The 25,564-nt window shown below is 50.9% G+C and overlaps 3 protein-coding genes across 7 annotated transcripts; all 3 read left to right on the top strand.

Moving 5' to 3' along the window:
- The first annotated feature begins 741 nt into the window (after positions 1-741).
- On the top strand, positions 742-15,827 carry ARHGAP30 (Rho GTPase activating protein 30). 3 transcript variants are annotated; one of them, XM_004688389.2, is made up of 12 exons: positions 742-961; positions 5,367-5,469; positions 8,612-8,756; positions 9,566-9,648; positions 9,785-9,892; positions 10,266-10,393; positions 10,888-11,059; positions 11,140-11,243; positions 11,319-11,396; positions 11,838-12,227; positions 13,168-13,433; positions 13,525-15,827. In XM_004688389.2, exons 1-12 carry the CDS (start codon positions 865-867, stop codon positions 15,112-15,114), a joined length of 3,264 nt encoding a protein of 1,087 aa, XP_004688446.1. In that variant the 5' UTR covers positions 742-864; the 3' UTR covers positions 15,115-15,827. The 3 variants fall into 3 exon arrangements, with proteins under 3 accessions (XP_004688446.1, XP_012584297.1, XP_012584296.1); XM_012728843.1 differs by lacking the exons at positions 13,168-13,433; positions 13,525-15,827 and adding an exon at positions 12,744-12,945; XM_012728842.1 differs by lacking the exons at positions 742-961; positions 9,566-9,648 and having other exon boundaries at positions 5,391-5,469.
- An 883-nt stretch (positions 15,828-16,710) lies between these two features.
- Positions 16,711-23,509, top strand: USF1 (upstream transcription factor 1). 2 transcript variants are annotated; one of them, XM_012729220.1, is made up of 11 exons: positions 16,711-16,842; positions 19,587-19,673; positions 20,030-20,079; positions 20,239-20,323; positions 20,675-20,776; positions 21,014-21,209; positions 21,397-21,484; positions 21,700-21,758; positions 21,901-21,995; positions 22,236-22,364; positions 22,540-23,509. In XM_012729220.1, exons 5-11 carry the CDS (start codon positions 20,678-20,680, stop codon positions 22,627-22,629), a joined length of 756 nt encoding a protein of 251 aa, XP_012584674.1. In that variant the 5' UTR covers positions 16,711-16,842; positions 19,587-19,673; positions 20,030-20,079; positions 20,239-20,323; positions 20,675-20,677; the 3' UTR covers positions 22,630-23,509. The 2 variants fall into 2 exon arrangements, with proteins under 2 accessions (XP_012584674.1, XP_004688445.1); XM_004688388.2 differs by having other exon boundaries at positions 20,239-20,354.
- A 16-nt stretch (positions 23,510-23,525) lies between these two features.
- TSTD1 (thiosulfate sulfurtransferase (rhodanese)-like domain containing 1) lies at positions 23,526-24,945 on the top strand. Of its 2 annotated transcripts, none has more exons than XM_004688091.2 (4): positions 23,526-23,650; positions 23,945-24,067; positions 24,568-24,730; positions 24,812-24,945. In XM_004688091.2, exons 1-4 carry the CDS (start codon positions 23,536-23,538, stop codon positions 24,861-24,863), a joined length of 453 nt encoding a protein of 150 aa, XP_004688148.2. In that variant the 5' UTR covers positions 23,526-23,535; the 3' UTR covers positions 24,864-24,945. The 2 variants fall into 2 exon arrangements, with proteins under 2 accessions (XP_004688148.2, XP_012584675.1); XM_012729221.1 differs by having other exon boundaries at positions 24,502-24,730.
- The last annotated feature ends 619 nt before the right edge of the window (positions 24,946-25,564 follow it).

Here is a 25,564-nt window from a genome sequence, read left to right as displayed (position 1 = left end):
TGGGGGAAACCATGGCCTGCATGAGACCTTCAGGTAGGAGAGAGGAGCCATGAGCCCCTTCCAGGACAGCCAGGACCTCCATTTGCATGGTGGCCAACCTTCATCTGCTCCCACAGACCCAGGAGGGACACAGCAGTACCTGCGTTTTAAAGAAAAACGAAAGCCAGCTGGGTTCCACAGAACGCGAGAGTTGAGGATTCGAGACCATCTATTTCGCTGCCTTCATTTTCATACACACAGCTCAGTGAAGGAACAGACTCGGCTGAAGCAAGGCCCGCCTGGGCGGCCTCCCTCCCCGTGTGGCTGGCTTGGCCCAATGACGCTCCACGCCCGGGCCAGTCTCTGGTCGTCAGCTTGGACCCAAGTTCTGTTCTTCCAGGGTGTCAGCCACCTGCTCTCCCCAGGCAGCAGCTCTCCACCCAGCGAGGGCTCTGACGTCCCTCGCCTTGACCAATAAGCGCACCTTGCCATGGGGAGGTCTGCATGTCAGCCACCTCCCCCCACCCCACACCCTGTGGTTTCAAAGATGCGCTAACAGGAAGTGGGTTGGAGGAGTTGCATAGCTTCCTGTCCCCTTGCCCCCCTTCACAGCAACGGGGAAGGGCGAGTACCAAGCCGGGACAGGCCACGAGACCGCTTCTTGCCTGGGTCCTGGCAGCTTCCTCTTCCACAGCCACTTCCGTGTGACCAGGGCCCCAGAGGCCAGAGTTGCTGCCCGTTGCCCAGGCCACCCTCCACCTCCAGTTAAGAGCCCTGCCCCCCTGGGGCTGGGCCAAGCCCAGAGGCTGGGCTTTCATGGGGGACTGGTAGGTGAAAGGTCTTGGGGGACGGAGGTGGCTGGGCCTGAGCCCTGGGGCTCCGGCCATGAAGTCTCGGCAGAAAGGAAAGAAGAAGGGCAGTTCGAAGGAACGGGTGTTTGGGTGTGACCTGCAGGAGCACCTGCAGCACTCCGGCCAGGAGGGTAAGGAGCCACCCCAGAGGTGTTGGCGGGTGGGGTGGGGAGGTGCAGAGCGTTCCCAGCCCCACCTAGTTCAAGGACAGACGTGGCTTCTGATGTTCCTGGGGCAGAGGTAGTGCTTGGGTTCACCGCCTCCGAGGTTGATGAGGAAGGCAGGAAATAAGGCTCGGTGCAGAAGACAGGGTGGCTCCCTTCAGCAACTGCTGGGGTGGGAGATTCAGGAGTGTCAGAAACACTCTTGGGGATCTCAGGAGAGGACAGAGACTGGAGACCCAGGAGATGCAGGGGAAGCAGAATGCAGGGATGCTATTGGGTCAGGAGAAGGAGGTTTGGGCCAGGGCCAGGAGACTGGTGGCGGAGGGGCTGTGTCCATCCTTGGATCTGAATGAAGGAACCCCGGAGAGCCTGAGGAAGGTCCTTGGGGAGGATGGTGTTTCTGGCTGGAGGAGAGCACCCAGGGACAAAGTTAAAGGGTTCTCACACAGCCACTGGCTAGATGTGGAGTAGGAGAAGCCTTCTCCCGCTGTGATTCCTTGATCCCCTTTTCACCCAAAAGAGAAACCAATTCAAAGCTGAGGGCGAGGGTTGAAGCTACTGAAATGGGGAACGCCAAAGAGTCATCGATTTGAAGATGGGTGGGGGCACAAAGGAAGGCAGGTGTGGGGCTGTCTGCTGAACGCACCCAGCCTCATCTGAGTTGCTTTGGGGAGATTAGGGAGGGGGGGAGCCTGGAAGTCAGTCCAAGGACAATGACCAGGCTCCCTACTGAGCCTTACCTGGAGTAGTCATAAAAAAAGTTCATGATTTGAACTGAACTTGAACACAGGTTGCCCAGTCCAGCTTGTTTTTGGCACTTTTGAGCTCCTCCGATACACAGACATAATCACCCCACCCCCCACCCCAATCTGTCATTTCCTCTTCTCTTCTTCGTTCAAGGTCTAAGTAGGGAGGATGCTGGTGGTTCCCAGCTCATTTCCTGCGCTTAGCTCCACCTTGTGTCCCCAGAAACCTCCTTCCCTTTTTTCTTCCTCAAGGGGCCCCCCGTCTTCATTGGCCTTGGTTAAGGGAAAGCCCAGACTCCAAGAGTGTCAAACAGCTGAAACTTCTTTATGCCTCTCTCCTAACCGGGTGGAGCCTTCTTCAAGGAATTCCTCTGAAGAATGGTGATCTTGGTTGAGAGTCACATGGTTTCATTGGGGTTGGTGCTCTCCCAAACCCTCCATTCAGTCTCCTCATCACGGCCCCCCTCCCCTGTGGCCCCTCGGCCATGTTGAAACCCTGACGTCACAGCCAGGCAGACTCTACCCCAGAAGACCGCCTGTCTTCTGTCTGCATTTCTGCAGCAAAGGGGCATGTTTTCTTTTTGAGGTGGGCCCCTGGTTGCTGGGTCCTGACTTTAGTGAAGCCAGAGGGAGAGGGAAACACATCCTGCCCCCACAACACCTCATCTGAGTCCAAGTGGGAGCAGATCTTGGGCACCTGAGGACAGGGCCCCCTTCTCACATTCCCCAACTCTTTAGGGCACAGAAGTAGTGAATGAAAGGACAGAGTGGCTGCTGGAGTCTCCTTTTAATCCAACACCCAGCAAGAATGAAAGTCAGGCCAGTGGGGATTTGTGACTCAGTTAGTTGACCCCATTGTCAACTAACCCTTGCTTATACCCATATGTTTACATTCTTGCTCTAGACCACCATCCCAGCTCTTTGCCCTGGAGGGGTCTCTTCCATCCCCAAACCCTGTATGTGTTGAGTGTAACCGTTTCCTTCTCTGTATCTCTTTGATACCCTGCTTGGGTTTCTGATTCTCCAGGTCCCTAAACTTGAGGCCCACCTCTGTGGCCCACCCATCCTCTTGACATCTCTATTTTTGGTTCTATCACCCCAACCCTGTTTTGATTTTGACTTCCAGTTCTACCTCTCTGACCCTGTGATATCTTGCCACACCTCCTTGGCCTCAGGCAAGGAATCACAGTATAGGTCCTGAATCAAGCTGCCTTCTTTGTCTCACCCAAACTGTGTCTGTCTGAAGGGCAAAAGGTGTGGGCACCAGGTCATGTGAGAAGGGTTTAAAACAGTGGCTGATACATTTATTAATGGATGCTGCCTTTATATATTTCCATCTGACTTAATTTCACAAAACTCAGATGGCTGTAATACCCCAGACTGTCAAATGCCTTCATTTAGGGCCTCTTCTGAAGACTGAAAATCAAGAGTAAAATGGGAGGGGAAGACCCAGCCGTCCTTGTGGGGGAACTGGAGAGTAGCTGACGGTAGGCTATTTATGAGTCAACGGCCAATGTGGTGGCTGAAAGAGCTGGGGCAGCATGAGGCATTGACAGTGGAGTCTTCCCCACCTCTGCATTTGGTGCTGAGGACCAGGATTGGGGCACCCTGACAAGTCCTGAAGAGATGGGTCAGGCTGGGACTAAGGCGAGGCGCAAGAGTGTAAAGTTAAAGGAAACCTAACTGTCAAAATTGTGTACACGTACGGGTGGCATTTGTGCAGCCCAAAGAGAGAGCTTCCTTAGATTTTAGAAGCTGCCTGTGCAGAAAGGCAAAAGGTGTGGGCACCAGGTCATGTGAGAAGGGTTTAAAATAGCGCCTGATACATTTATTAATGGATGGCTCTTTATGCATTTCTATCTGCCTTAATTCACAAAACCCAAAACTTTATAATGAATGAGGAATGAAGTGGGTTGAAGGGAAAAACAGGGTAAAATCAGTACCCAGAAATGCATACCATTTCTCACTATGGACATTGAGCTTCCTCATGGTTAGAAAGGTAACATAATCAGGTAGAAGACTCAGAAAGCCTTAAGAAAAAGAAAAGAGACAGCATAGGAGAAACAGTTTTGTTCTGCCACTGACACCTGACAGAAATTGCTCTGGTGATTCTCAATTAGAGGGACTCAGTGCTTGGTCCTAGGCAATATTCTCTATTCAACACCAAGAGGTGCCAGCAATCCCCACAACTGATTGAATCCCTCACCGTTTCATTTAATAAGCGTTCATTGAGCGCCTGTTGTTTGGTGCAGTGCTGGGGAGGATGTTACCATGTCTCACAAGATACAGATACATAAGAAACTAAGAACAAAAGGCAATAAGTACGTAATTCTCATGTAAGCCAAGGACGGTGGCAGGACAACACAGATATGGACAAAAGATTCACAATCAGAGGTGATGTCTGAGGTGTGTTTGGGGGAATGCATAGGAGTTCACCAGGCAGAGACAGAGAGGGGAGTATTTCTAGGCAACAGATGAGCTAGGTACCAAGGCTGGCTTGAGGAGCACAGGGCAGGGTCACAGGCTTTGCTGGGGGACTGGCTGGAGCATGGGGTCAGGACCTGCAGTGGAAGGACTCCTATACCCTGCTGAGACGATTCTGTTTTATTTGGTATCTGTACTGGGCAATGGAGCCTGGGTTGGAGCAAGGTGCTTATGGAAGGAGTCAAAGCAGGGAAGTGCTTTGCAAAGATGACTCTGGAGTCAGCTGGCTTTGTGGAGAGGGCTCTGAAAGGTTTCCCAGGTCTGAGATGCCAATATGAGGATTATGAGACAGGGCACACTTAGCTCTTGTTTTTAGGAGCTCAGTCTAGGAGCAGGGATGGGCAAGGGGTTGAAAGAGCTAAGACAACAGTTTTTGCACTCTTGTATTTGAAGTCTGGTTGACACTGTACTCATGATTTCTTGAACACTCTATTTCCTTATATGTAAAACAGGAGTAGGAACTCTCAAGTTTCTGGGGGTTTCTTTTCTGAACTGGCCTGTCTGAAGGTCTGTTATGATTTTGTCTACCTTCTCGCCAGAAGGGAATATTGGTACTGTCCCAAGGAATCAATGTTCCTTTTTCTATTTTGTTGTTGTTGTTGTTGAGGTAAAAACACTGTATAGGTTTCATGGACACAGTTTCTCACCTCAGCAACTATATATCACACCACACCAGCCACCATGTGCCCAGTCTCCACCCACGCCCACAATTTGCCTTTAACCAGACTTATGTAAATAAACTTCTTAGACCAGTTCTTTCCTCCGACTCCCTTTCCAGCCAGATTGCTGCCCTATAAAAATGCTGGAGTAGCAACTGTTAATTATAGAGAGACAAATTTCAGTTTAACAAAGGCAGGACTTTCTAACAAAGGGCTGGGCAGCCTGGAGAGGCAGCGGCCCCCTCCCTGGGGCATGAGGGGACATTATGCTTCTCCTGAGGCTCCAGGCCCCATGGGGAGGAATGTTATAGAGGCATTGGCAAGTTGGAGCTGATGTCTTGCAAGAATCTTCTGGACCAGGTTTTATTTCATGAGTTTTGCTGTCAATCTTCCCCAGCGCCAAGCCCCACGCTTCTGTTTCTCAGGCTCCTTGGAGTGTGCTCTTCCCAGAACTCTGACTTCTTCTCTGTCTTTTGTTCCCAGTGCCCCAGGTGCTAAGGAGCTGTGCAGACTTTGTGGAGGAGCATGGCGTGGTGGATGGGATCTACCGCCTCTCAGGAGTCTCCTCCAACATCCAGAAGCTCCGGTGAGTGTGGCAATGAGGGGAGGGCTGTGGGGCCAGGAGGCTGGGGAGCAAGAAGGGATGGGATGTGGGGAGCAGAGATAGGAGTATTATCTCTAAGGGAGGTGCTGCTCTAAAGCAGTCTCTGCAGAAAGGAGAGACCATGCCCCCCACACCCAAGGCTAGTGCATGTGCACTCACCATTCACTCACATCCACACTCTCATAATCTCTCACACATTCTCATACACACACTCCTCCTTTCCCACATACACATACCCAGCTTTAAAAAGCCAGACATAAGGCTTCTCTGGTGGCACAAGGGGTTAAGTCTCAGCACTATGAAGTTACATTGTTTCTATAGCCACTGCAGCACAAGTTTGATCCCTGGCCAGGGAGCTGACCCACATGGCACAGCAGACCTCTGCTGACCTGCCCGCTGCTCCCCTCCGCAGTGTATTTCAGTAGATCTGCCTGTTCTGCTCCCCACTCTGTCTCTGGTGAATCCTCATCCACTGTTGTGGTGTAGCCTGGGATCTAAGACTGGCTAATGCTTTTAAATGATTGGGAAAAAACCCAAAAGTTAAGTCTCTTATTATATGAAATGCACATGTCAGGGCCCTTACTGAGGTCTCACTGGAACAGTCACATCACAAATGCAAACTCGCAGAGATTGCGTGACCTACAAAGTCAAGTAAGATGATCCACTGGACATTTATTGAAAATTTACCAATCCCCTGGCCTAAAATGCCACCTGAAATCATCCATAGGCAGCTCTTATTGTGTGAGGCAAAATGTGTCAGAGGTCTTACCACATTTATTTCTAAAAATCTCACAGGGGGGTCCTTCCTGGTGGTGCAAGGGATTAAGTCTCAGCACTAGGAAGCTGTTAGCAGTCACTGTAGGGCCAGTTTGGTCCCCGGCAAAGGAGCTGACCCACATGGCACAGCAGTCCTCTCCTTTCTCACCAGCTGCTCCCCTGAGCAGTGTGTTTCAGTCAATCTGCCTGCTCTGTCTGCTCCCCACTCTGTCTCTGGTGAGTCCTCTCACCCCTGGCACCTCTGGCCAGTACCCAGTTCTGTTACGCATAAATAAATACATCTTTTTAAAAAATCAGATATAATTCACTTACCATAAAATTCACCATTCAAAAATATGTGATTCAGCAATTTTTATATTTAAAATGTATGTATTAAAAGAAAGGTTACACATTATATATATATATTTATGGAAAATGCCTACATATTGTAATTAATATGATATATTGGCTTTTTTAAAGATTTATTTATTGATTTATGCATACAGAACTGGGATTCAGGCCAGAGGTACAGAGGGTAAGAGGATTCACCAGTGACAAAGTAGGGGTCAGAACAGGCAGATGTAACTGAAATACACTGCTGAGGGGAGCAGCAGGCGAGAGAGGAGCGGTCTGCTGCACCATGTGGGTCAGCTCCCTGGCCAGGGCAGTGGCTGTGCTTTAGCCTGTTGCGCCACCAGGGAGGGCCCTAATTTATTCTTTTATATATTAATTATATATGGTTATTTAAAATTTTATGCTATCAATAAATAATTTATGTGCTAAATATTTTTATTTATATATTAAAAACTAAGAAAGTACATTCACAAGATTGTACAACCACAATCACTTGATCATTTCAGAACATTTTATCACCCCAAAAGAAACCCTGGGCCCATGAGCAGTCACCCACACCTTTCTGTTCCCTAATCTGCTGTTTCCATGGATTTGCCAATCCTGGACAGTTCATGTAAATGGAGTCATATGACTGTAACTTTTGATGTTTAGCTCTTTTGACTTAAACGTATTTTCAGAGTTCATGGATGCTACTGCATGTGAGAGTCCTTTCGTTTCATTTTTGTGGCTGGATAATATTCTGTTGAATGGCTACTCCACATTTTGTTTATCCAGTTATCAGCTGATGGCTATTTGGGTTTTTTCCACCTTTTCACTATGATGAACATGCTACTCTGAACATTCAGACCCAAGTATTTGTGTGGATACATGGTTTCAGTTCTCTTGAGACTTTACCTAACAGTGCCGTTGTTGAGTCATATGGTAACTGCGTATTGAACTTTTTAAGGAACTGCCAAACTGGTTTCCATAGCTACAGAATTGCTTTACATTCTCACCAACAATGTAAGAAGGTTCCAATTTCTCCATATCCTCGCTTACATTTACTGTGTGACTTTTTAATTATAGTTGTCCTGTTGGGTATGAAGTGTTCTTGATTATCTGCATTACCGTAGCAACTAATAACATTGAACATCTCCTTATTTGCTGATAGGCCATTGTAGATCTTCTTTGGTGAAATGTTTGTTCAAATACTTTGCCCATTTTAAAGTTGGGCTATTTTTTCTTTTTTGAGTTGCAAGAGTGCTTTATATATTCTGAATATTAGATCCTTATTATGTCTACAATTTTTGAAAAGATTCATTTATTTATGCATACCAGAACTGGGGTATAAGCCTGAGGTGCAGGGGGTGAGAGGACTCACCAGAATGGGAAATAGAGGGGAGCAGTGGGTGGTCAGGAGAGGTCTGCTGCACCATGTGGGTCAGCTCTCTGGCCAGGAATCAAATGAGCTGCAGTGGCTTCCCATAGCTTCATAGTGCTGCGCTTTAACCCCTTGCACCACCAGGGAGGCTCCTATATCTACAATTTGCAAATATTTTGTCCCAGTCAATGGGTTGTCTTCACTTTCTTAGACACAGGAAAGTTTGTAATTTTGATGTTCAATGTATCTTATTTTTTCTGTGACTGCGAGTACTTTGGGTGTCAGATCTAAGAAACTGTTGCCTAATCCCAGGTCATGAAGAGTTATACTTATGTTGCTTTCTAAGAATTATATTCATTCATTTTTATATTTAACCCCCAAAAGCATTTAGGCTCAACACCCCATATCCACTGACACCAGCAAACCCAGATCTGTATTCCTATTTATGCACCGATCCATGAACATACCCTCAATGGCCTCACATGTCAGCATGTGCAAGGCCTTCCACTTGCCTCATGTATATACAATCCCCAACACCAACTGTCTCCTGTCCACATGCCACACATATTCACCCTGCCTGAGCCATCCCTACAGTCCCCACCTCTCCACACATCTCCTAATCTGCACTACACTGGACTACTCTGCACTCTCCAGGCAGGAGTTTGAAGCCGAAAGGAAACCAGACCTGCGGAAAGACGTTTACCTGCAGGACATACACTGCGTGTCCTCCCTGTGCAAGGCCTACTTCAGAGAACTGCCGGACCCCTTGCTCACTTACCGGCTCTATGACAAGTTCGCTGTGAGTTGAGAAGCAGGGGGTGGAAGAACAGGCTCTGGTTTTCACACCCTAAGTGTGTTCAGTGTCAGAATCCTAGTGATCTTGAATGATGCATACTATATTACTGGGGAAAAAAACCTTCTCCTTGAGCCACTTGTTACTTCCCCTCTTCCTTCTCCCTGATCCATGTCCTATCACTAAGGTCTGCAGACCCCAGGGTAAGGGGATTGAGGCTTGGGCAGAGCAGAGACAAGGTGACCAGAGCAGGATGATCGTGGAAAACACCTAGCCCAACCCTTCCTTCATGAAAACGAATGAGAGCCCTTCTTAGAAGTCAAAACTTTGTCTAGGATGCGCCACCTAGAAAAACTCTGGTTTCTGCTGAATAAGAAAACACATGAGAAAAATGCTATCCTGGATTGGGTAACACTTTAAAAATAAACACGTTGTATTGAGCACCCAGCATTTGGAGCTGCAAAGCAACAGCCCCACACCTTGTAACCAGGGGAGGAGCCTGGGCGGGCACAGACTTTCTAGGAGCCCTTGGGCTAACTCTCCAGCCCAGGGGCACCCACAGGATGGATAGATGTGCCACTGATAGATGCATTCCACTTCCAGAAGGTTTGCAATGAGGATGCTAAGGCAAAGAGTGACAAAAGCTTAAGGTCACAAAGTTATTAAGTGGCTTGACCAAGACTCATCGGCACGTCTTGTGGGACAGGCGGGCTACAGCTCAGACGCTTCCAGAGAGCCTGGCTCAGAGGTCGGGGACTGAGCACAGGACATGCTGGGTTACTGACTCCTACTCCTTGGACCTTGTCCCCAATCAGGAGGCTGTGGCAGTGCAGCTGGAGCCCGAGCGTTTGGTTAAGATCGTAGAGGTGCTGCAAGAACTCCCTACCCCAAATCACAGGTGGGCTCCCCCACACAGCCCAGATTCTCTCTCTACCCTGGGGCCCTCACTTGACCCTTCCTTTCTGGCTCCCGGGCCCCAGTCCTTCCCAAGGGGTTCCCATGTGCCACCTAGCCATGCTGTCCCCTTTCTGCAGGACTCTGGAGTTTCTCATGCGGCACCTGGTGCACATGGCCTCCTTCAGCGCCCAGACCAACATGCACGCCCGCAACCTGGCCATCGTGTGGGCCCCCAACCTGCTGAGGTGGGTATCTGGTGGGCCGTATGTCAGATACTTGTAGAGCCTGGAGGATGTACCTGATGGGGTGTGACTGTGGGTACATTGGAGAGGAGTTGGGGTCACACTGAGCCCAGCGAAGATTACATGAATGAGATGCACCGCACCCACTTGAGCCCCTTGTCTGAGAGTGAGTGAAGCAGATGTGAATTTTGAGGTGGATGTCCAATCCACTCTTGGACATCTTCTTCGAGGAAGGGACATTTGAGTCTTGCATCATCATGTGGTGTAAGAGGAAAAGACTGGGTTAAGACAGGAGAGAGAGGATGCGGCATTTTTAGGAGGAATTCAGATAGTGAAATGTGGGGATGGGTGGCGAGGAATAACCACATCTTGACAGGTCTAAGGACATAGAGGCCTCAGGCTTCAACGGGACAGCAGCTTTCATGGAGGTGCGTGTGCAATCCATCGTGGTCGAGTTCATCCTCACGCACGTGGACCAGCTCTTTGGGGGTGCTACTCTCTCTGGTTAGTGCCTGTTTCCCCCCCACTCCCCTCACCACTGTTTGTCTGGAGAACTATATCAGAGTTTTTGAGGGCCCCAAATATCCTCCAGTTCATCTCCCCATTTTGCAGATGAGAAAACTGAGACCTGATAGAGGGCCTTGTTTAGGGACACTTGCAGACACTGGAGAGACAATAGGGCACCTGGGACTTGAGCAGGCTTCTTCTACTCTTCATCCAGCGCATAGACTGACCTCTCAATTCCTGACCTGGCTCTCAAGGCTAGTGTCCTAGTGCCTGGTCATTCCTACCTCACCCCCCCAGGTCAAAGTCTAGGGGTCTCCTGGCTCCTTTGTCCCTGAAGACAACCTCTTAGAGAGTCAGGCATGGAGGGGTGTCTCCTGGGTTCTGGGTATCCCTGGCAGAGTTGTTGGTGAATGGGAGGGGACAGTGAAGAGCGAGGTACAGAGGGCTCTCTGGTCACTGCTCTGGCTGGCCAACTCTTCTGCTTTTCCCAGGTGGTGAGGGGGAGAGCGGATGGCGGTCACTTTCAGGAGCCCGTGCGTCAGGCAACCCCGAGGACGTTATGCCGAGGTCCCTGCCTTACAACCTGCCGAGCATCCTGCAGGCTGGTGATGGTCCCCCACAAATGCGACCCTACCATACTATCATCGAGATTACAGACCAAAAGTAAGGCCTCCATCTGGAGCCCCCTTCCCTGTATGGATCCCTGGGCCCTGACACCTCAGCAATCTCTCCATTCCCTCCAGGAGGAAGGGGTCTCTGAAGGTCAGGAAGTGGAGATCTATCTTCAATCTGGGTCGCTCGGGCCATGAAACCAAGCGCAAATTTCCTCGGGGGGCTGAGGATAGGGGTAAGTGTGGGGGAAAGTAGGAGGAACTACTTTTCCAGGCCAGGCCCTGGCTCTAGGCACATCTCTGTCTTGCAGAAGACAAGTCTGATAAGGGGACACTGCGGCCAGCCAAGAGCATGGACTCCCTGAGTGCTGCAGCCGGGGTGACTGATGGTGAGTGTAGGTGTCCCTGCTGTGTGTTTGTGTCTCTACATGTGCCAAATGTGCTCAATAATTGAAAAAAGCTGTAGTGAGTGCCTGTTAGGTTGTAGCCACAGTGCCGGATGTGAGGCTTCCAGAGATGCATTTGTCCTCTAATCTGGGTGTCTCCATATAAGTATGTGGAGGGACAGTGGGCTGTGTGTGTTTGTGTGGGAGGGGTCTGATGGCCATGACTGTATGTGCAGGAAGGAAAGGGGACTCCTTACGTATATTAAGTGGGATGACCTTGTGGACCAATGAGGGTTGACAGTGGTGGTCAAGGAAGCTGACCTGGAGCCTTCTAGGCTGTCCTGCTTTTCCACCTTGAGACAGCAGGGACTGTTCTCCAGCGCCTTTGGAGGCCTCCTAGTCCCTTGCATCTGGACTCACTGCCTGCCTCTTTCTACTCCACAGAGCCAGAGGGTATAGTACAACTCAACAGTCCCCGGCCAATTCCACTGCTGCCTGAGAGCTTTGAGATGGATTCTGTTGAGGCAACAGAGGGTGAACAAGAGACTGAGGCAGAGGGATTGAGCAGCATGAATTCTGAGCCAGGCACCCCTCCAACTGGCCGGCTGGCAATCTGCTCTGGAGGCAGTAGTCGTGCGGAGCGCTGTGCTGGTGTCCACATCTCAGAACCCTACAACGTCAACCTTCCTCTACACATCACTTCCATCCTCAACGTGCCCCCAAACATCATCTCTAACAACTCCTTGATCAGGCTTACCCGAGGCCTTGAATGTCCGGCTCTACAGCCCCGGCCTAGCCCTGCTGCTGGTCCTGGCCCTGGCCCTGGGCCTCCAGGTAAGGCCTCTGGGATTTGCCAGGTTTGGAAGGAGGGACCAGAACTTTAGGCTGAAAATCCAGATGTTGGGGGACTATTTCATGGAAGGTCAGAAGCTTCAGTCCTTTGAATTTGGGTAGTTTACCTTCAGCTGTTTTTTTGGATTTGAGGTTGGGAGAATCCGCAGTACTACCAGGTTGCATGAAATACATAGAGAGAGAATCTCTGGAAGACTTCAGAATTTGACATACTCAAGAATGGGAGTCTGTGTCAGACATGTACAGCAGGGATTATTAAGAGTTGGCGGGAATAGATAGTAGAGGAGAATGACGAGGCTAGCATTACTATTAACAGCTAACATTTACAGGGAACTTATTATGTTTTATATTAAGGACTCTGCAGGCATTAGCTTATTTTCCCATAGCCATAAGACACAAGTATTATTCACAGTAGAACTTGAGATTTAGATGAAATAATTTACTGTTGACTTAGGCGGGAGGTGGGAAAGTGGGGGACTGATTTTGCTCTCACTCCAGATCCAGAAGTGTCATGGATGAGAAGACGGCGGCAACAGAGGGTGGTGGGTAAGGAGATGGGCTATAGAATTAAGTAGACCTGGGTTCAAATTTTGACTGTGCCACCTGCTTGTGACCTTGGGTAGACTCTTTATGCTCTCTGTGTTCTGTCACATGGAAAATGGGGATAAACTATAGGACTGTTGTGAGGAAAGTAGGACAGTGCAGCACAAAATGTATCATATGGCGTACGACACCTGGAAAAAGGTCAGTGAGAGCAGTCATAAGCCATCTGCTAGGACATTTGGCCTGAGTGGTCAGCCACATGGAATTTCTATGTTGGGAGTGTTGACCCACACTCTAGCGAAGATAGGAAGGTCCACAAAGGAATGAGCCAGGGCTGGTCTTGACCTTTGTATTCTTGGAACTCTCTCTCTCCCAACAGATGAGAAGTCAGAGTCCAGACCAGTCCCAGGTCACCTGGATGCCTCAGGCCCAATGGACATGATCCCTGCTTTGGAGGACTGTCTGTCCCAGGAGGTGCAGGATAGCTTCTCCTTCCTCGAGGACTCAAGCAGTTCAGAGCCAGAGTGTGTGGGGGTGGAGGATGGGAACATGGTCAAGGCAGGAGCAACAGGAGCAGCCTTCTCCCCTGGGGAGGATGACTCTGGGATGGGCTACCTGGAGGAGCTCCTGGGAGTTGGGCCTCAGGTAAGGAGGAATTGTGCTGGGCTTGGGGGTGGCGAGGAAGCCGGAGGGTGGTCGGGACCACTGGTGCTGAGCCACTGTACTGTGCCTCCAGGTGGAGGAGTTTTCTGTGGAGCCCCCGCTGGATGACCTGTCTTTGGATGAGGCTCACTTTGTCCTGGCTCCAAGCTGCTGTTGCCCAAACTCTGCTGACTCCAGACCTGAGGCAGGGGAAGAAAGTGGGGAGGAAATCTTTTTGAGTGCCTTTGATGAGCTGAGTCCCCTTCTGGGGCCCAAACCCCCAAGCCAGGAGGGTCCAGGATATCTGGAGGAAAAGGTGGCTGGATGTGGGGAGGGAGGCTGGGGAGCTGGGGAGAACAAGGAGGCTGATCCTGGAAGAAGATGGGACATCAGAAAGGAAGCTGAGGGATGTGCAGAGAGTGAGGTAGAAGTTAGAGAGGCTGATGAGGAAGGAGGGGAGACAAAGGGAAGTCAACAGATGCTGGTTAGTTTGAAAGAAGATAGTGGGGAAGAGACAGAGTCTAAGAGGGAGAAGTCCAAAGGTGAGCAGGAGGATGAGAAAAAGGAGACAACTAAGCATGTGGAGGACACTGGAGGCAGGCAGGGTAAAGATAAGAAGGAAAGAAAGAGAGAGAGAGAAAAAGTGACTGAAGAAAGAGAGGAGGTCCAGGTAGAAGCTGCGAGAGACCCAGAGCCCACGGCCCAGGAAAGCCAAAGCCAGAGAAGCTGGGAAGTTGTACAGAAAGAAAAGGCTGAGGGAGGCACAGGAGATGAGGTCAAAGGACAGAGGAAGAATGGAGACCAAGAGGTAAGAGGAGATCAACAGGATGAAGATGGCAGAAGGGCAAAGTCAGCAGCTGAAGAAGAGGAGGTCAGCAAGGGCTGGGAGAGTGGGAGTAGAGAGGCTGAGGGAGACCAGAGTGCTGGAGATAACCATTTAGAAGAGGGGTCCCTTCCTGGAAGTTTGCGCGTAGTGTCCCTGCAGGTTGACAATGCCAAAGAGGACAATTCCCAGTCCTGTGAGATGGAACAGGCAGCCCCAGAACCACCCCAGCCAGAGGAAATGGAGCCCGCGGTGCAGACCAGCTCAGAAGTCTGCCATCTGTGCCCCTGTTCCTTTGGTTCAGCTGGTGGTGTGGGCATGCGCTTGGCTTCCACCCTGGTCCAGGTCCAACAGGTCCGTTCTGTGCCTGTGGTGCCCCCTAAACCACAGTTTGCCAAGATGCCCAGTACAATGTGTAGCAAGATCCATGTGGCACCTGCAAAGCAAAGCCCAAGACCTGGTCGACTTGATGGGACTCCTGGTGAAAGGGCTTTGGGGTCCCGAACCTCTCACTCCTCTTGGAGGAATGGGGGCAGTCTTTCCTTTGATGCTGCTGTGGCCTTAGCTCGGGAACGCCAGAAGACTGAGGCTCAGGGAGTACGACGGACCCAGACTTGTACAGGGGGTGGGGACTACAGCCTCCTCCCCAGAATCTCCCCCTGCAGCACTGTCCCTGCCCATTCTCCTCGGCCCCTTAGCTGCCTGGACCAGCCATCTGAAGGCAAAGAAGGGAGTGGACCCCAGTGTCGTCTTAGTCTTCCCCCCAGAGAACTCCTGCCCCCTGAGCCCATTATGCTCTCACTGTTCCAATCATGTACAATTGAAACACAGGATACCCCTGGAAAAGGTGAGGGACTGTGATTAGGACCAAAGTACTGGGTAAAGGGGACAGAAAGTCGGCTTGAATCTCTGGGGTGCTAGACTGTTGCTTAGCACCAGTTTGAGAAGCTGTAGTAGCCAACATTCTCGACTTTGGTTCTGCAGCTTCTCTTTTGGACTGTGGGAGGCACTGCACTCACTGGTTTACCTGAGTTTGTCTCAGACACAAAGCACTTATTCTTGAGGAGTTGTTTAACGAAGCCACCAATGACCAATGACCAGAGAGAGAGAGGTCATTGGCCGAAGGGTACAGAGAGTAGGTAGAGGTTTCTCAAAGTGAAGAATGAAGGGGGAACTCCAGCTAAGATCCCATCCTCTTCTGATGCTGTGAATTTCTTTTCATGGAAACTCTAGGTGGAGGCAGGGAAGGCACAGACTCTAGAGTTGTCCATTCTTTTTCTGTCCCCTGGAACCCTGGATACTTCCTGACCTTATTAACACCAGATTAGGAAGAAATTTTCCAGGAAGCTCTGTGAAGCCTTCAGTGTTTGTTGGAAAGACTGACCTCCTTTCCACTTATGTTCCCTCTGCCTTCAATCACCTTGAAGAAGGAAAGTCCTTATTCAACTCTGTCTGGCCTCTCCATTTCCCTTTAGCACTTCTTCCTATTTTGGGGAAAGGGAATGGTGTCACTCAGGCCCTAGCATCTAGTTTCCAGGTTGGAGTCACATACTAGCCAGTTAAAATGTTTCAGAATAAAGGATGTATTTTTACATGTTAGCAGTGTGGAGTCTCATTCTTACTGAAGCCTTTAGTTGTATTATTTGTTTAACCAAACATTGTTTCTTTGTTGTTGTTGTTTGGCTGCTTTCGTCAGTTGATGTCATGGAGACATGGCTAGAAACTGGAGCTGGATTCATGGTGGTTAGCGAGTAGGGAAGAGAAACTTACTTTACGTAATGCTCACTAGGTGCCAATGAAGGCTGAATAAAATAGTCTGTGTGCACATAATCTTTGTTTTTATTTAATGCACCCCTGATACTAGTATGTCCACTTTACAGATGAGAAAAGTAAGGCTAAGTTAAAAGACGTGCCAAAGAGGTTAGGTTAAGACGTGGGAGGAATAACATTGCAACCTGGGTTTGTCTGGCCCTAACGGATCAATTCTATTACACTTCATTCCTCCAAATCCATTAAAGGTAGACCCTAAGAATGAAATCAAGGTCCCTCTCACAAAAATTGGTAGCTTTTAAGGTATTTTGGTTAGTGACTGCTGATATTAACACAAAGAGGTATATCTAGATCCGTAGATGCGCAGATAAGCGCTCTCCTCCAGTGTAAGGCTCTCCAAAAGGTGTTCTGATCCAAGATGGCTTCCACAAGCCCTTGTTAAAGATGGCGCCTTCTGCCTCAGTCTCTCACTTGAAGGAAGTGGGGCTCTCTTCCTCTTCTCCTGGAACTAAAAAGACCCTGTGCCGTAGCACACGTTTTCTTCCCGTTCCTGACGTCCTTCTCCAGTCACTCAGAGTCATTCTTCCGTGAGACAGCGAACCACTACTACGTCGGCACCTTTCAGTCCGCAACAAGATGTCGCGAGCGGAAGTGGGCGGTACAAACGCCAGTAGGCGGGGCGAGTGTGGGAGAACTTCCGCCCCTCACTAACATGGCAGTGGGCAGGCAGTGCGCATGAGCAGCTGCCGATGGAGAGACCCGGGTCCGGAGAGCTAATACACTGTCGGGGGAGATCGGCGACTGAAGCAACCGAGGCCAGTAAGTGTGGGGCCGGCCGGGGGTCTGGAGACTAGGGCGGGAGGGCTGGCAAGGTGGCCAGCCGTGGTTTTGTGGTCTAGGAGGGCTGAGAAGACGCCTTTGTTTTGAGGGAGGGGGCCGAACCAGGTTCTTTATCTCGGGCCCCCTTTGTGGGCCGAACGCACCCCTAAGCTCTCCCTGCGCGGCCCGTGACTGCTGGGCTGACGGGGTCCCAGTGTCCCTGCCCTCTGCTAGCCACCGCGTCCCCCGATTCCTGTCTTCTGCGACCCAGGGCCCCGTACCCCGCCTCCTGCGTTCCGAGCCACCGCGCCCCTTGCTCCTGCGACCCAGACCCTCGCGTCCCCCCGCCCCTGCCTTCACTGCGCGCGGCGAGCTGGCGGGTCCCTGAGCCTGGGACTGGGCTCGCGCGCAGGACTGGCGGGTGGCCTGAGAGGCGACGTCGCGTTCTGGGGGAGCTCCAGGCGCCCGGCTTCTTTCGGGGATTGTTTTTCCCCCCCTTTGTGTCCAGACTTAGCCAGTTCTCTCTCTGGGCCCTTCTGGCCTGAGCGTGCACACACAATGTCCTATCTTGGTGTCCGCATCACAGTGCCTGAAGCTCAGGAAATGCTTCCGGATGGCCAGCTAAGGCTGGAATAAGTCGCCTCACCCCGCTGCTGGGTGCCCTCCGAGGCGCAGCACCTGACAGCTGTGGGTGATCGAGGCGCCTTCCGCGCCGGGTGCTAGCTTCATTGCCACCCCCTGCAGCCGTGCTGCAAGGTCGGAGGAGCGCTCTCGCCTCAATTTTGCGGATTGGGCGGTAGGTGGTCCTGAAACTGTAGTCGTCTACTTCCCTTTGGGGACTGTGATCTTCTTGCGGCGCAACTTCCTCTGGATAGTTTCACTTTCAGTTCCCTTTTTTTTTGGCGCGGGGGTGGTGGTGGAAGTTAACACTTCACATAAAATTGGGCTTTACAAGCCTCGTTTTTCCGTGAGAGGAAAGGTTTGGGGGACCTATGGGTGGAGAAGTTACAAAAATCCTACTCCTTTGGCAAAGGGATTATTTTATTGTTTTGTGCTATAATGTTTCTTTCTGGAGGTACCTTTCTGCTCAGCCTTTTGTTTTTCTTGCTCTCGGGTTAGGTGTGGGGGTCGTAGGCCTATGGCAATGGATTTCTCCCTTATTGTCTTTTCTCTCAGAACACTGAGCCTGAAGATTTAACTTTTTTTTTTTTGTAAGAATTATTCCTTTATTGTAAGATTTTCTTATTTTTGCATAGAACTGGGTGTAGACCAGAGGTGCAGGGGTTGGGGGGTGTGGAGGATTCACCAGAAATAGAGTGGGGAGCAGGTGGATCCACTGAAATACACTGCTGGCCCTCCCTGGTGACGCATCTGGTTAAAGCACAGCACTGAGAAGCTAAAGCCACTTCTGCACAAGTTCAATTCCCGTCTGACCCGCCCGCTGCTCCCCTCAGCAGTGTACTTCGTAGATCTATCTGCCTGTTCTACTCCCCACTCTGTCTCTGGTGAAGCCTCTCACTGCCCCTGAGCCTCTGGCCTGTACCCCAGTTCTGTATGCACAAATTAATAAATCTTAAAAAAAAAAAAAAGAAAAGAAATACACTGCTGAGGGGAGCAGCCCAGGAGGCAAGAGAGGTCTGCTGCCCCATGTGGATTTAGCTCCCTGGCAGTGAGATGGAACTCAGGCCACTTGTGGCGGGGGAAGGCTATCTAGGTGCTAGCTAACCCCTAGGCCAACAGGGAGACCGGATTTTCTCTTTCTTGCTGAGGCTCAGATGCTTTGGAGTACTAATAGCAACATTTTAGCAACTGTGTTATTCTATAGGAAGGCTTGATAAATAAAATGTTAAGCCCTGGTGGCCCAGCCAGTTAAAGCACAGCACTAAGAAGCTAAGACAACTTCAGCATGAGTTCGATCCCCGCTCGGGAGGTGACCCCATGGCAAGGCAGACCTCTTCTGACCTGCCTACTGCTCTCCACAGCAGTGTACTTTGTCAGTCGGCTTGTTCTGCTCCCTGCTCTGTCTTTGATGAAACCTTTCACTACCCCTGCTCCTCTGGCCTGTACCCAAGTTCTGTATGTATAAATAAATAGATTTGTTTTTTAAAAAAAAACATGTGGATCACCTCCTGGGTGGGATCGAACTCATGCTGAAGTGGTCTTAGCTTCTTAGTGCTGTGCTTTAACCCGCTGAGCCATAAGGGAGGGCCCTTAAAAAATAAATAATAAATAAAATGTTAAACCTTGAAGAGAATGCATTTGAGTTTAGAATCGTAACAAATGACATAAAGCAGATACCCCCAAACAAGAGCCTTGTCAATGGTATGGGGTCCAAGGGCCAGCCCGTAGCATTGGGTTTCAAGTTTCCCCTTCCTAGATTAGACAACAGAAATTTCATGGTACACAGTATGTGGCTGGGAAGCTTTGTGCTCATGACACTGTATTTTTTTGATAATCGAGGCCCTTCCTAATCCCCTGTCCTAATAGATCATAATAGCTTTAAAGGTAATCCATCCAGAAATATTGTTTCAGTCTTCCAGTGTCATCCCGCTGATATAATGGGGGGTGGGGAGATAGAAATACTTTGAAAATTGCTTTTTTTAATCACTGGAGTCCAGTTGGTATGAAAGTGAAGTGGGTGGTCCCCTTCACTGACTGGGTTGTGTCATCACGGAGCCTTGGTTCTAGAAACAGGAGGCTGTTCAGTTTTCGTGACTCACTATAAACTCCCTAATTTCTTCCAGGACTTAGCACTCAGGCCTGTGGAGATCTGAAGACCTCCAAAGCAGGACCAGATCCTCGGATGTGCCCCCTTACAGAGAGATGAAGGGGTGAGTGAAGAACTAGGGTCTAGGATGTGAGGGGGTTCCTGGAAGAATTCACATGTCTCAGATCACTGGCTCTGGAGTCAGGTCCAGTTCCATCACTTACAAGCAGAGTGATTTTCCCACTTACAAAGTACAGGTAGTATTACCTATCTCTCAGTGCCCTTCATATTAAATTAGATGGTTCCTGCTTCGATTTCAGCTCATGGCCTACCTCCATAGTAAGTACTAGCCGCTGTCACTCTAACCTAACTTAGTGTGTGTGGGGAAGGCCGTTGAGTTTGGGGACCATATATTATGGACCAATGAGCTCTTAATTCATCCTTCTTCCCTTATTTTTCCTTTTGTCCCTTCACAAACAGGCAGCAGAAGACAGCCGAAACTGAAGAGGGGACAGTACAGATTCAGGAAGGTGAGCATAGAATTTGACCTGAGACTAAGAACCCCACCCCCCACCCCCACGTGTCCCCCAGGCTATCTTCTGTGCACCTTTCCCTTCTAAATGACTTGCAAGTGGATCCCAGGGAGACAGGCAGGAGTGCACAGCCTTTCCTTGGCTCTTGTAACTCAGGCGCAGTGGCAACTGGGGAGGACCCCACCAGTGTGGCGATTGCCAGCATCCAGTCCGCTGCCACCTTCCCTGATCCCAACGTCAAGTACGTCTTCAGAACTGAGAATGGGGGCCAGGTAAGGGAGGGGGCAAGGTGGCTACAGGTTTATCTGGGGTGGGGATTGAGGGAGGTGATGGAATTTGTTGTGGGGAGACCTGACTAGGCATATGTGATGTAGATGTGGACTGTTTGGGGGGAGGGTGTCGGGATACAAGCTTTGGGGTAGAGATGGGTAATGGGTTGGGGAGACCTATTCTAAAACTTCTGTTTGAAGAATCTTTGCATCTTTGACTTGTTCGGGCCCTACCTAAGATCATCTTTATGAGGGGCTGTGGGAACCCCCGAACTTATTCTCTTATTCTCTCTTCCCCTCCTCTCCCTTTCTTCCCCATCTAGGTGATGTACAGAGTGATCCAGGTGTCCGAGGGGCAGCTGGATGGCCAGACTGAGGGCACTGGTGCCATCAGTGGCTACCCCGCCACTCAGTCTATGACTCAGGTACAGCGGTGTGGGCTGGGGATGCGGCTCGAGAACTGAGTTATAAGATGAAAAACAGAACCAACAGATTGGAGGGTGGCTAGAGATGGGGAAGGATTTAGGGCTGCCTGTTCACGGGCACTAGGCTGTTCCTTTCTAAATATTTCTCTCTCCCTTCCTCAAGGAATAGAAGCTGCAGAGCATTTCTTGGAGTGGCATTTGACTGTCACTGAATTCTGTTCTCTTCTCCCCTCCCAGGCAGTGATCCAGGGTGCCTTCACCAGTGATGATGCAGTTGACACAGAGGGGACAGCTGCTGAGACACACTATACTTACTTCCCCAGCACTGCTGTGGGAGACGGGGCAGGGGGCACCACATCAGGGAGTACGGCGGCTGTGGTTACCACCCAGGGCTCAGAGGCATTGCTGGGGCAGGCGACCCCTCCCGGCACTGGTGAGACACCTCGTGAGGGTGTGGGATGTGCTCATGACTCCCTAACAAACTAAGACCTGGGCAGGCTGTGAAGCTGGGGCTGGTCCGGCAGGAGGGAGCCTGTCTTTGTAAAGGGTACCCCAGCCCTGGCCTTGAAGCTCGAGGAGATTCCTGGCCCCATGTCCTGATAGACCCTGCATCTTCACAGGTCAGTTCTTTGTGATGATGTCACCACAGGAAGTGTTGCAAGGAGGGAGCCAGCGTTCCATTGCCCCCAGGACCCATCCCTACTCCCCGTGAGTAACTACCCCAAATGGACTGCATCTTTGCTGAACCTTATGTGATTTTTTTTTCAAATAATATAATAATTTATTTTTATATCATTTTATGCATTTTTCCATCTCAGTTGTAATCCCCATGAGCTTCCCATCATCTTATGTGATTCTTTACCCCTTAGCTCCAGTCTTATTTTTGACCTTCCTAATTCTGACCATCCCAACTCTGTTGTCAGGAAATCAGAAGCTCCCAGGACGACGCGGGATGAGAAGCGCAGGGCTCAGCATAATGAAGGTGGGTAGGATGCAGGTGTGAAGCTAGCAACAGTCTGGTAGGACTGGGCACAGCTGTAATGTCTGGGGAGAGGTTAGGTAATTGTGCCTTGAGGCCTGTAGTGAACGCTCTCTGAGTCACCTTGTCCCCCTTTACCTCACAGTGGAGCGTCGCCGCCGAGACAAGATTAACAACTGGATTGTGCAGTTGTCCAAGATCATCCCAGATTGCTCCATGGAGAGCACCAAGTCTGGCCAGGTCATGGAAAGACACTGGTAGTGGGCAGGATGCCTGAATTCTGTCTCCTGGTATTGTTTCCAGACATGGTGGAGAGTGGGCACACTTGGCTTTCCTGTTCTCTCTCTGCAATCTTTGTATCCCTGGGTGCTATTGTACCGCTGCCCTCAGGGGAAAATGAAGTCCAAAGTGTGAGGGTGCTTTGGGAAAGAAATCCAGGGTCTGATGTCATGTGCTCATTTTGATGGGCTTTTCTTGCAGAGTAAAGGTGGGATTCTATCCAAAGCCTGTGATTACATCCAGGAGCTTCGGCAGAGCAACCACCGCTTGTCTGAGGAGCTGCAGGGATTTGACCAGCTACAGCTGGACAACGATGTGCTTCGCCAGCAGGTCAGAACTCTGCCCCCAGGATCATCCACCCCCCTTGACATGGAGCCACTAAGCCAGTGTGGGCCTCCCGACTTTGTTCCCATCTTTGCCCCTTATGGGAGATATCTGAGTAAATGAGGGGCTTGCAGTGCCAGCTTTCACGCCCACTCCCCTTACTGCCTTATTTCTGTGTCAGGTGGAAGATCTTAAAAACAAGAACCTGCTGCTGCGAGCTCAGCTGCGGCACCATGGAGTCGAGGTCGTCATCAAGAATGACAGCAACTAATTGGGGGTTCAGGGCTTTGGACCTCCAGACGTCTTGAGAACTGCAGAACCAAGGAGTGGCAGGCTAACCCATGCCCTTTTCCTTCACTGCCCACCTCTGGCTTGGGACTGGGGGTGTTCAGAAGGTGTGGCTTTGGACAGAGGCCCTGAGATACAGGGGCCTGCAGGGTCATGAACCAGGGACACGTGTGGACATGCAGGGACAGCCTCACCACGCAGCCCCTGGAGCCCTCTGTCTCTCTTGCACAGTGCATGTGCTGCCTCTGTGCTGGATGCTGGGCACAGCGGGGCCGGTCCTGTGCTTGCTAACAGAGCCAGCAGAGACTGCTGACAAGCTCTGCTCCGATTTGCCCCAGGACTCTGGCAATTCCACTGGTTCTTCTTGTCTCTGGAACTCAGATGGGCATCTGAGGATACTGGGGAATAGGCTTTAGAGAAACATGGGGATAGGATGCTTAGCAGTGGCTGCTTCCCAGAAAGAGGAAATTGGCCTGCACACAGCTAAGGCCTACGAGGAAATCTCACATAGTCTCTGGAACCCGGGAGAACAGGCCCACTCTGGGCCTTCCACCTGTGGGGAGGTTTTTTTTTCTTTTTCTTTCTTTCTTTCTTTTTTTTTTTTTTAAGATAAAATGTTCAGAGCCACAGTTGTTTCTTGGTTTTCCTCCTTTTGTGGGCCCCATGACACAAGGGAGGAAGCACATTGCTCTTTGACCAGTAAGGGCTGGGCCAGGCTGAGGTGCTGCCCCTGCAGTATCTGTAAGTCCTAGCACTGTACCTGAACGATTCACTGTGCCCTAGCTCCTGGGCGGACCGCGAGAAGCCGCCCAAGCCCTCCAGCGCTAGGATTTCAGTGGCCGGCTAAGTCGGCACGTGTGCAGGTGCTGCGGGGGCGGGGCGGGGCGGGATGCTGTCCCTGTGTTTCCGGTTCCGGTCGCGCAGGGAGATGCTGCGGGTGCTCAACGGGCTGGGCTGGGTCACTCTCCAGCGACTCGGAGTTGCAGTGCGCACCATGGCTGGAGGTACCTGCGGGGGATGGCTTGGGCGCCCCCTGCCCTGCGTGTACCCCTGGAGGAACCTCCGCGTAGATGGCGCAAGGGGGGGAGAACTGAGGGCTCCTAGTGTCCTGCATGGGCTTAGCGTGGGGCGCAGGGGGGCAGAGCAGAGGGCTCTTCCAGAACTGCCTGTACTCCCGGTGGAGGTGCACGGGTCGGATGGACTGGGGCTTGGCCTGGAGGTCCTAACGCACATACCCCCTGGCGGGTGCTGCACATAAGGGGGAGACGTCGCTCACTGCTAACGTGCCCCCACCTCAGTGCCCACTGTTTCGCTCCCCGAATTGCGTTCGCTCCTGGCCTCGGGCCAGGCCCGGCTCATCGATGTGAGGACTCGGGAGGAGGCTGCTGCGGGGACCATCCCCAGCGCGCTCAACATTCCGGGTATGGGCTGGACTGGGGCACCGGGTGAAGTTGATGGGTCTGGAGGGTCTTAGCCAATGGGACTTCATGTAGGGTGTTGCGGGGGTGGGGGTGGGGTGGCGTGGCAGTCCTGCAATCTCTGTACTACCTCTGAGTTTTCTCGCACTGCTGATTGCTGACAGGAGGCGGATCTTGGCCTTAGAACTGGCCCTTCCTGTTTGAGGGGATAACAGGCTGGGAGGACCCCCCCATCCTCCCCCACCCCCCTTACCAGCTCTCTGCTCTGAGGCTGGATGCCAGAGTCTCCTTCCTCACAACTCTTGGGAAGTGGATCCCATCAGATCAAAGGTTGTTTGACTGATTTCCCTTGGGGACAGCAGGATGGTCTTGAGCTTGGAGGGTGTTGGCCATTGGGTGTTGTTTTCGGGGCCCCTTAAGACTTGTTCGACCTTCAGGCGTCCTTCCAGACCCAATCTCTGAACCTGAGAGCGCCACCCCTACCCTCTTGACTCCCCCTCCAGTGTCTGAGCTGGAAAGTGCCCTGCAGATGGAGCCAGCTGCTTTCCAGGCTTTGTATGCTGCTGAGAAACCAAGGCTGGAAGAGGAGAATCTCATTTTCTTCTGTCAGATTGGCAAGCGGGGCTTCCTTGCCACGCAGCTGGCCCAGGGCCTTGGATATGCAGGGTATGGGGAAAGGAGATTTGCTAACTGGGGAGGGATTGGGGGCCCCAGGTCTTCCTTCCCTCACCCTCTTTGTCTCCACAGGGCTCGCAACTATGCAGGAGCCTACAGAGAATGGTTGCAGAAAGAAGGGTAGCTGATGCCTTCCTGGTGGCACAGCCACTGGAGCCTGAATTCTGTCCCCAGCCAGGGAGCTGACCCATGTGGCTCAGGAGGCCTCTCCTGTCTCACCTGCTGCTCTCCTCAGTGTATTTCAGTACATCTGCCTGTTCTGCTCCCTACTCTGTCTTTGGTGAATCCTCTCACCCCCCACACCTCTAGTCTACACCCCAGTTCTTGTGTGCATAAATAAATAAATTCTTCAAAAAGAAAAATGGTTAGCTGGAAGGTGGTGTCCTGATCTTGCTCCCCCCTTCTCTGGGTGAGGAACGGACTGATTTGTTGGGTTGGGCATCTCTTTACAGTGCTGTGTGCATAAAAGCACCAAATAAATAGTTTTTGACCAAAGTATTAGGAGTAGGGCCGCCTTGGTGGAAGCCTGAAGCCCAGTTCTTATATGCATAAATAAATGAATCTTTATTTTAAAAAGATTGGTATTGGAAACACTGAATTTGTCAGGTAAACTGAAAACAGTTTCTAATCTTTATCTATACCTCTATTCAGTCCTGGATTCTTTCTCCTAGAATAATTGTTTTCAGCCTAGGATGCACCTCAGAATAACTGTTAGCTTAACAAAACAAATTAAGAAGATCTTAGCCACTACCCCAGATTAGGAAGCAGGGTGAAGATGAGATCTGGGGTAGTGGTTTTATAAGTGATTCTGATGGTCAGGAGCCA

Source organism: Condylura cristata, unplaced genomic scaffold, assembly GCF_000260355.1.
Source record: "Condylura cristata isolate star-nosed mole 26May11 unplaced genomic scaffold, ConCri1.0 scaffold00024, whole genome shotgun sequence".
Lineage (NCBI taxonomy): Eukaryota > Metazoa > Chordata > Mammalia > Eulipotyphla > Talpidae > Condylura > Condylura cristata.
The sequence above is the reverse complement of the archived record's forward strand: the minus strand, read 5'-3'. Positions and strand labels throughout refer to the sequence as shown.

What these genes read in the sequence shown, in the direction of transcription:
- ARHGAP30 (XM_004688389.2), top strand. Translation starts at nt 865, where the DNA reads ATGAAGTCTCGGCAGAAAGGAAAGAAGAAGGGCAGTTCGAAGGAACGG. An exon ending in CTCCCTACCCCAAATCACAG is followed by an intron (nt 9,649 to 9,784) that starts GTGGGCTCCCCC and finishes CCCTTTCTGCAG; the next exon opens with GACTCTGGAGTTTCTCATGC. An exon ending in TGCAGCCGGGGTGACTGATG is followed by an intron (nt 11,397 to 11,837) that starts GTGAGTGTAGGT and finishes TCTACTCCACAG; the next exon opens with AGCCAGAGGGTATAGTACAA.
- USF1 (XM_004688388.2), top strand. An exon ending in GACAGTACAGATTCAGGAAG is followed by an intron (nt 20,080 to 20,238) that starts GTGAGCATAGAA and finishes CTTGTAACTCAG; the next exon opens with GCGCAGTGGCAACTGGGGAG. An exon ending in CAGGGCTCAGCATAATGAAG is followed by an intron (nt 21,759 to 21,900) that starts GTGGGTAGGATG and finishes TTTACCTCACAG; the next exon opens with TGGAGCGTCGCCGCCGAGAC.
- TSTD1 (XM_012729221.1), top strand. Translation starts at nt 23,536, where the DNA reads ATGCTGTCCCTGTGTTTCCGGTTCCGGTCGCGCAGGGAGATGCTGCGG. An exon ending in CAGCGCGCTCAACATTCCGG is followed by an intron (nt 24,068 to 24,501) that starts GTATGGGCTGGA and finishes TTCGACCTTCAG; the next exon opens with GCGTCCTTCCAGACCCAATC. An exon ending in CAGGGCCTTGGATATGCAGG is followed by an intron (nt 24,731 to 24,811) that starts GTATGGGGAAAG and finishes TTGTCTCCACAG; the next exon opens with GGCTCGCAACTATGCAGGAG.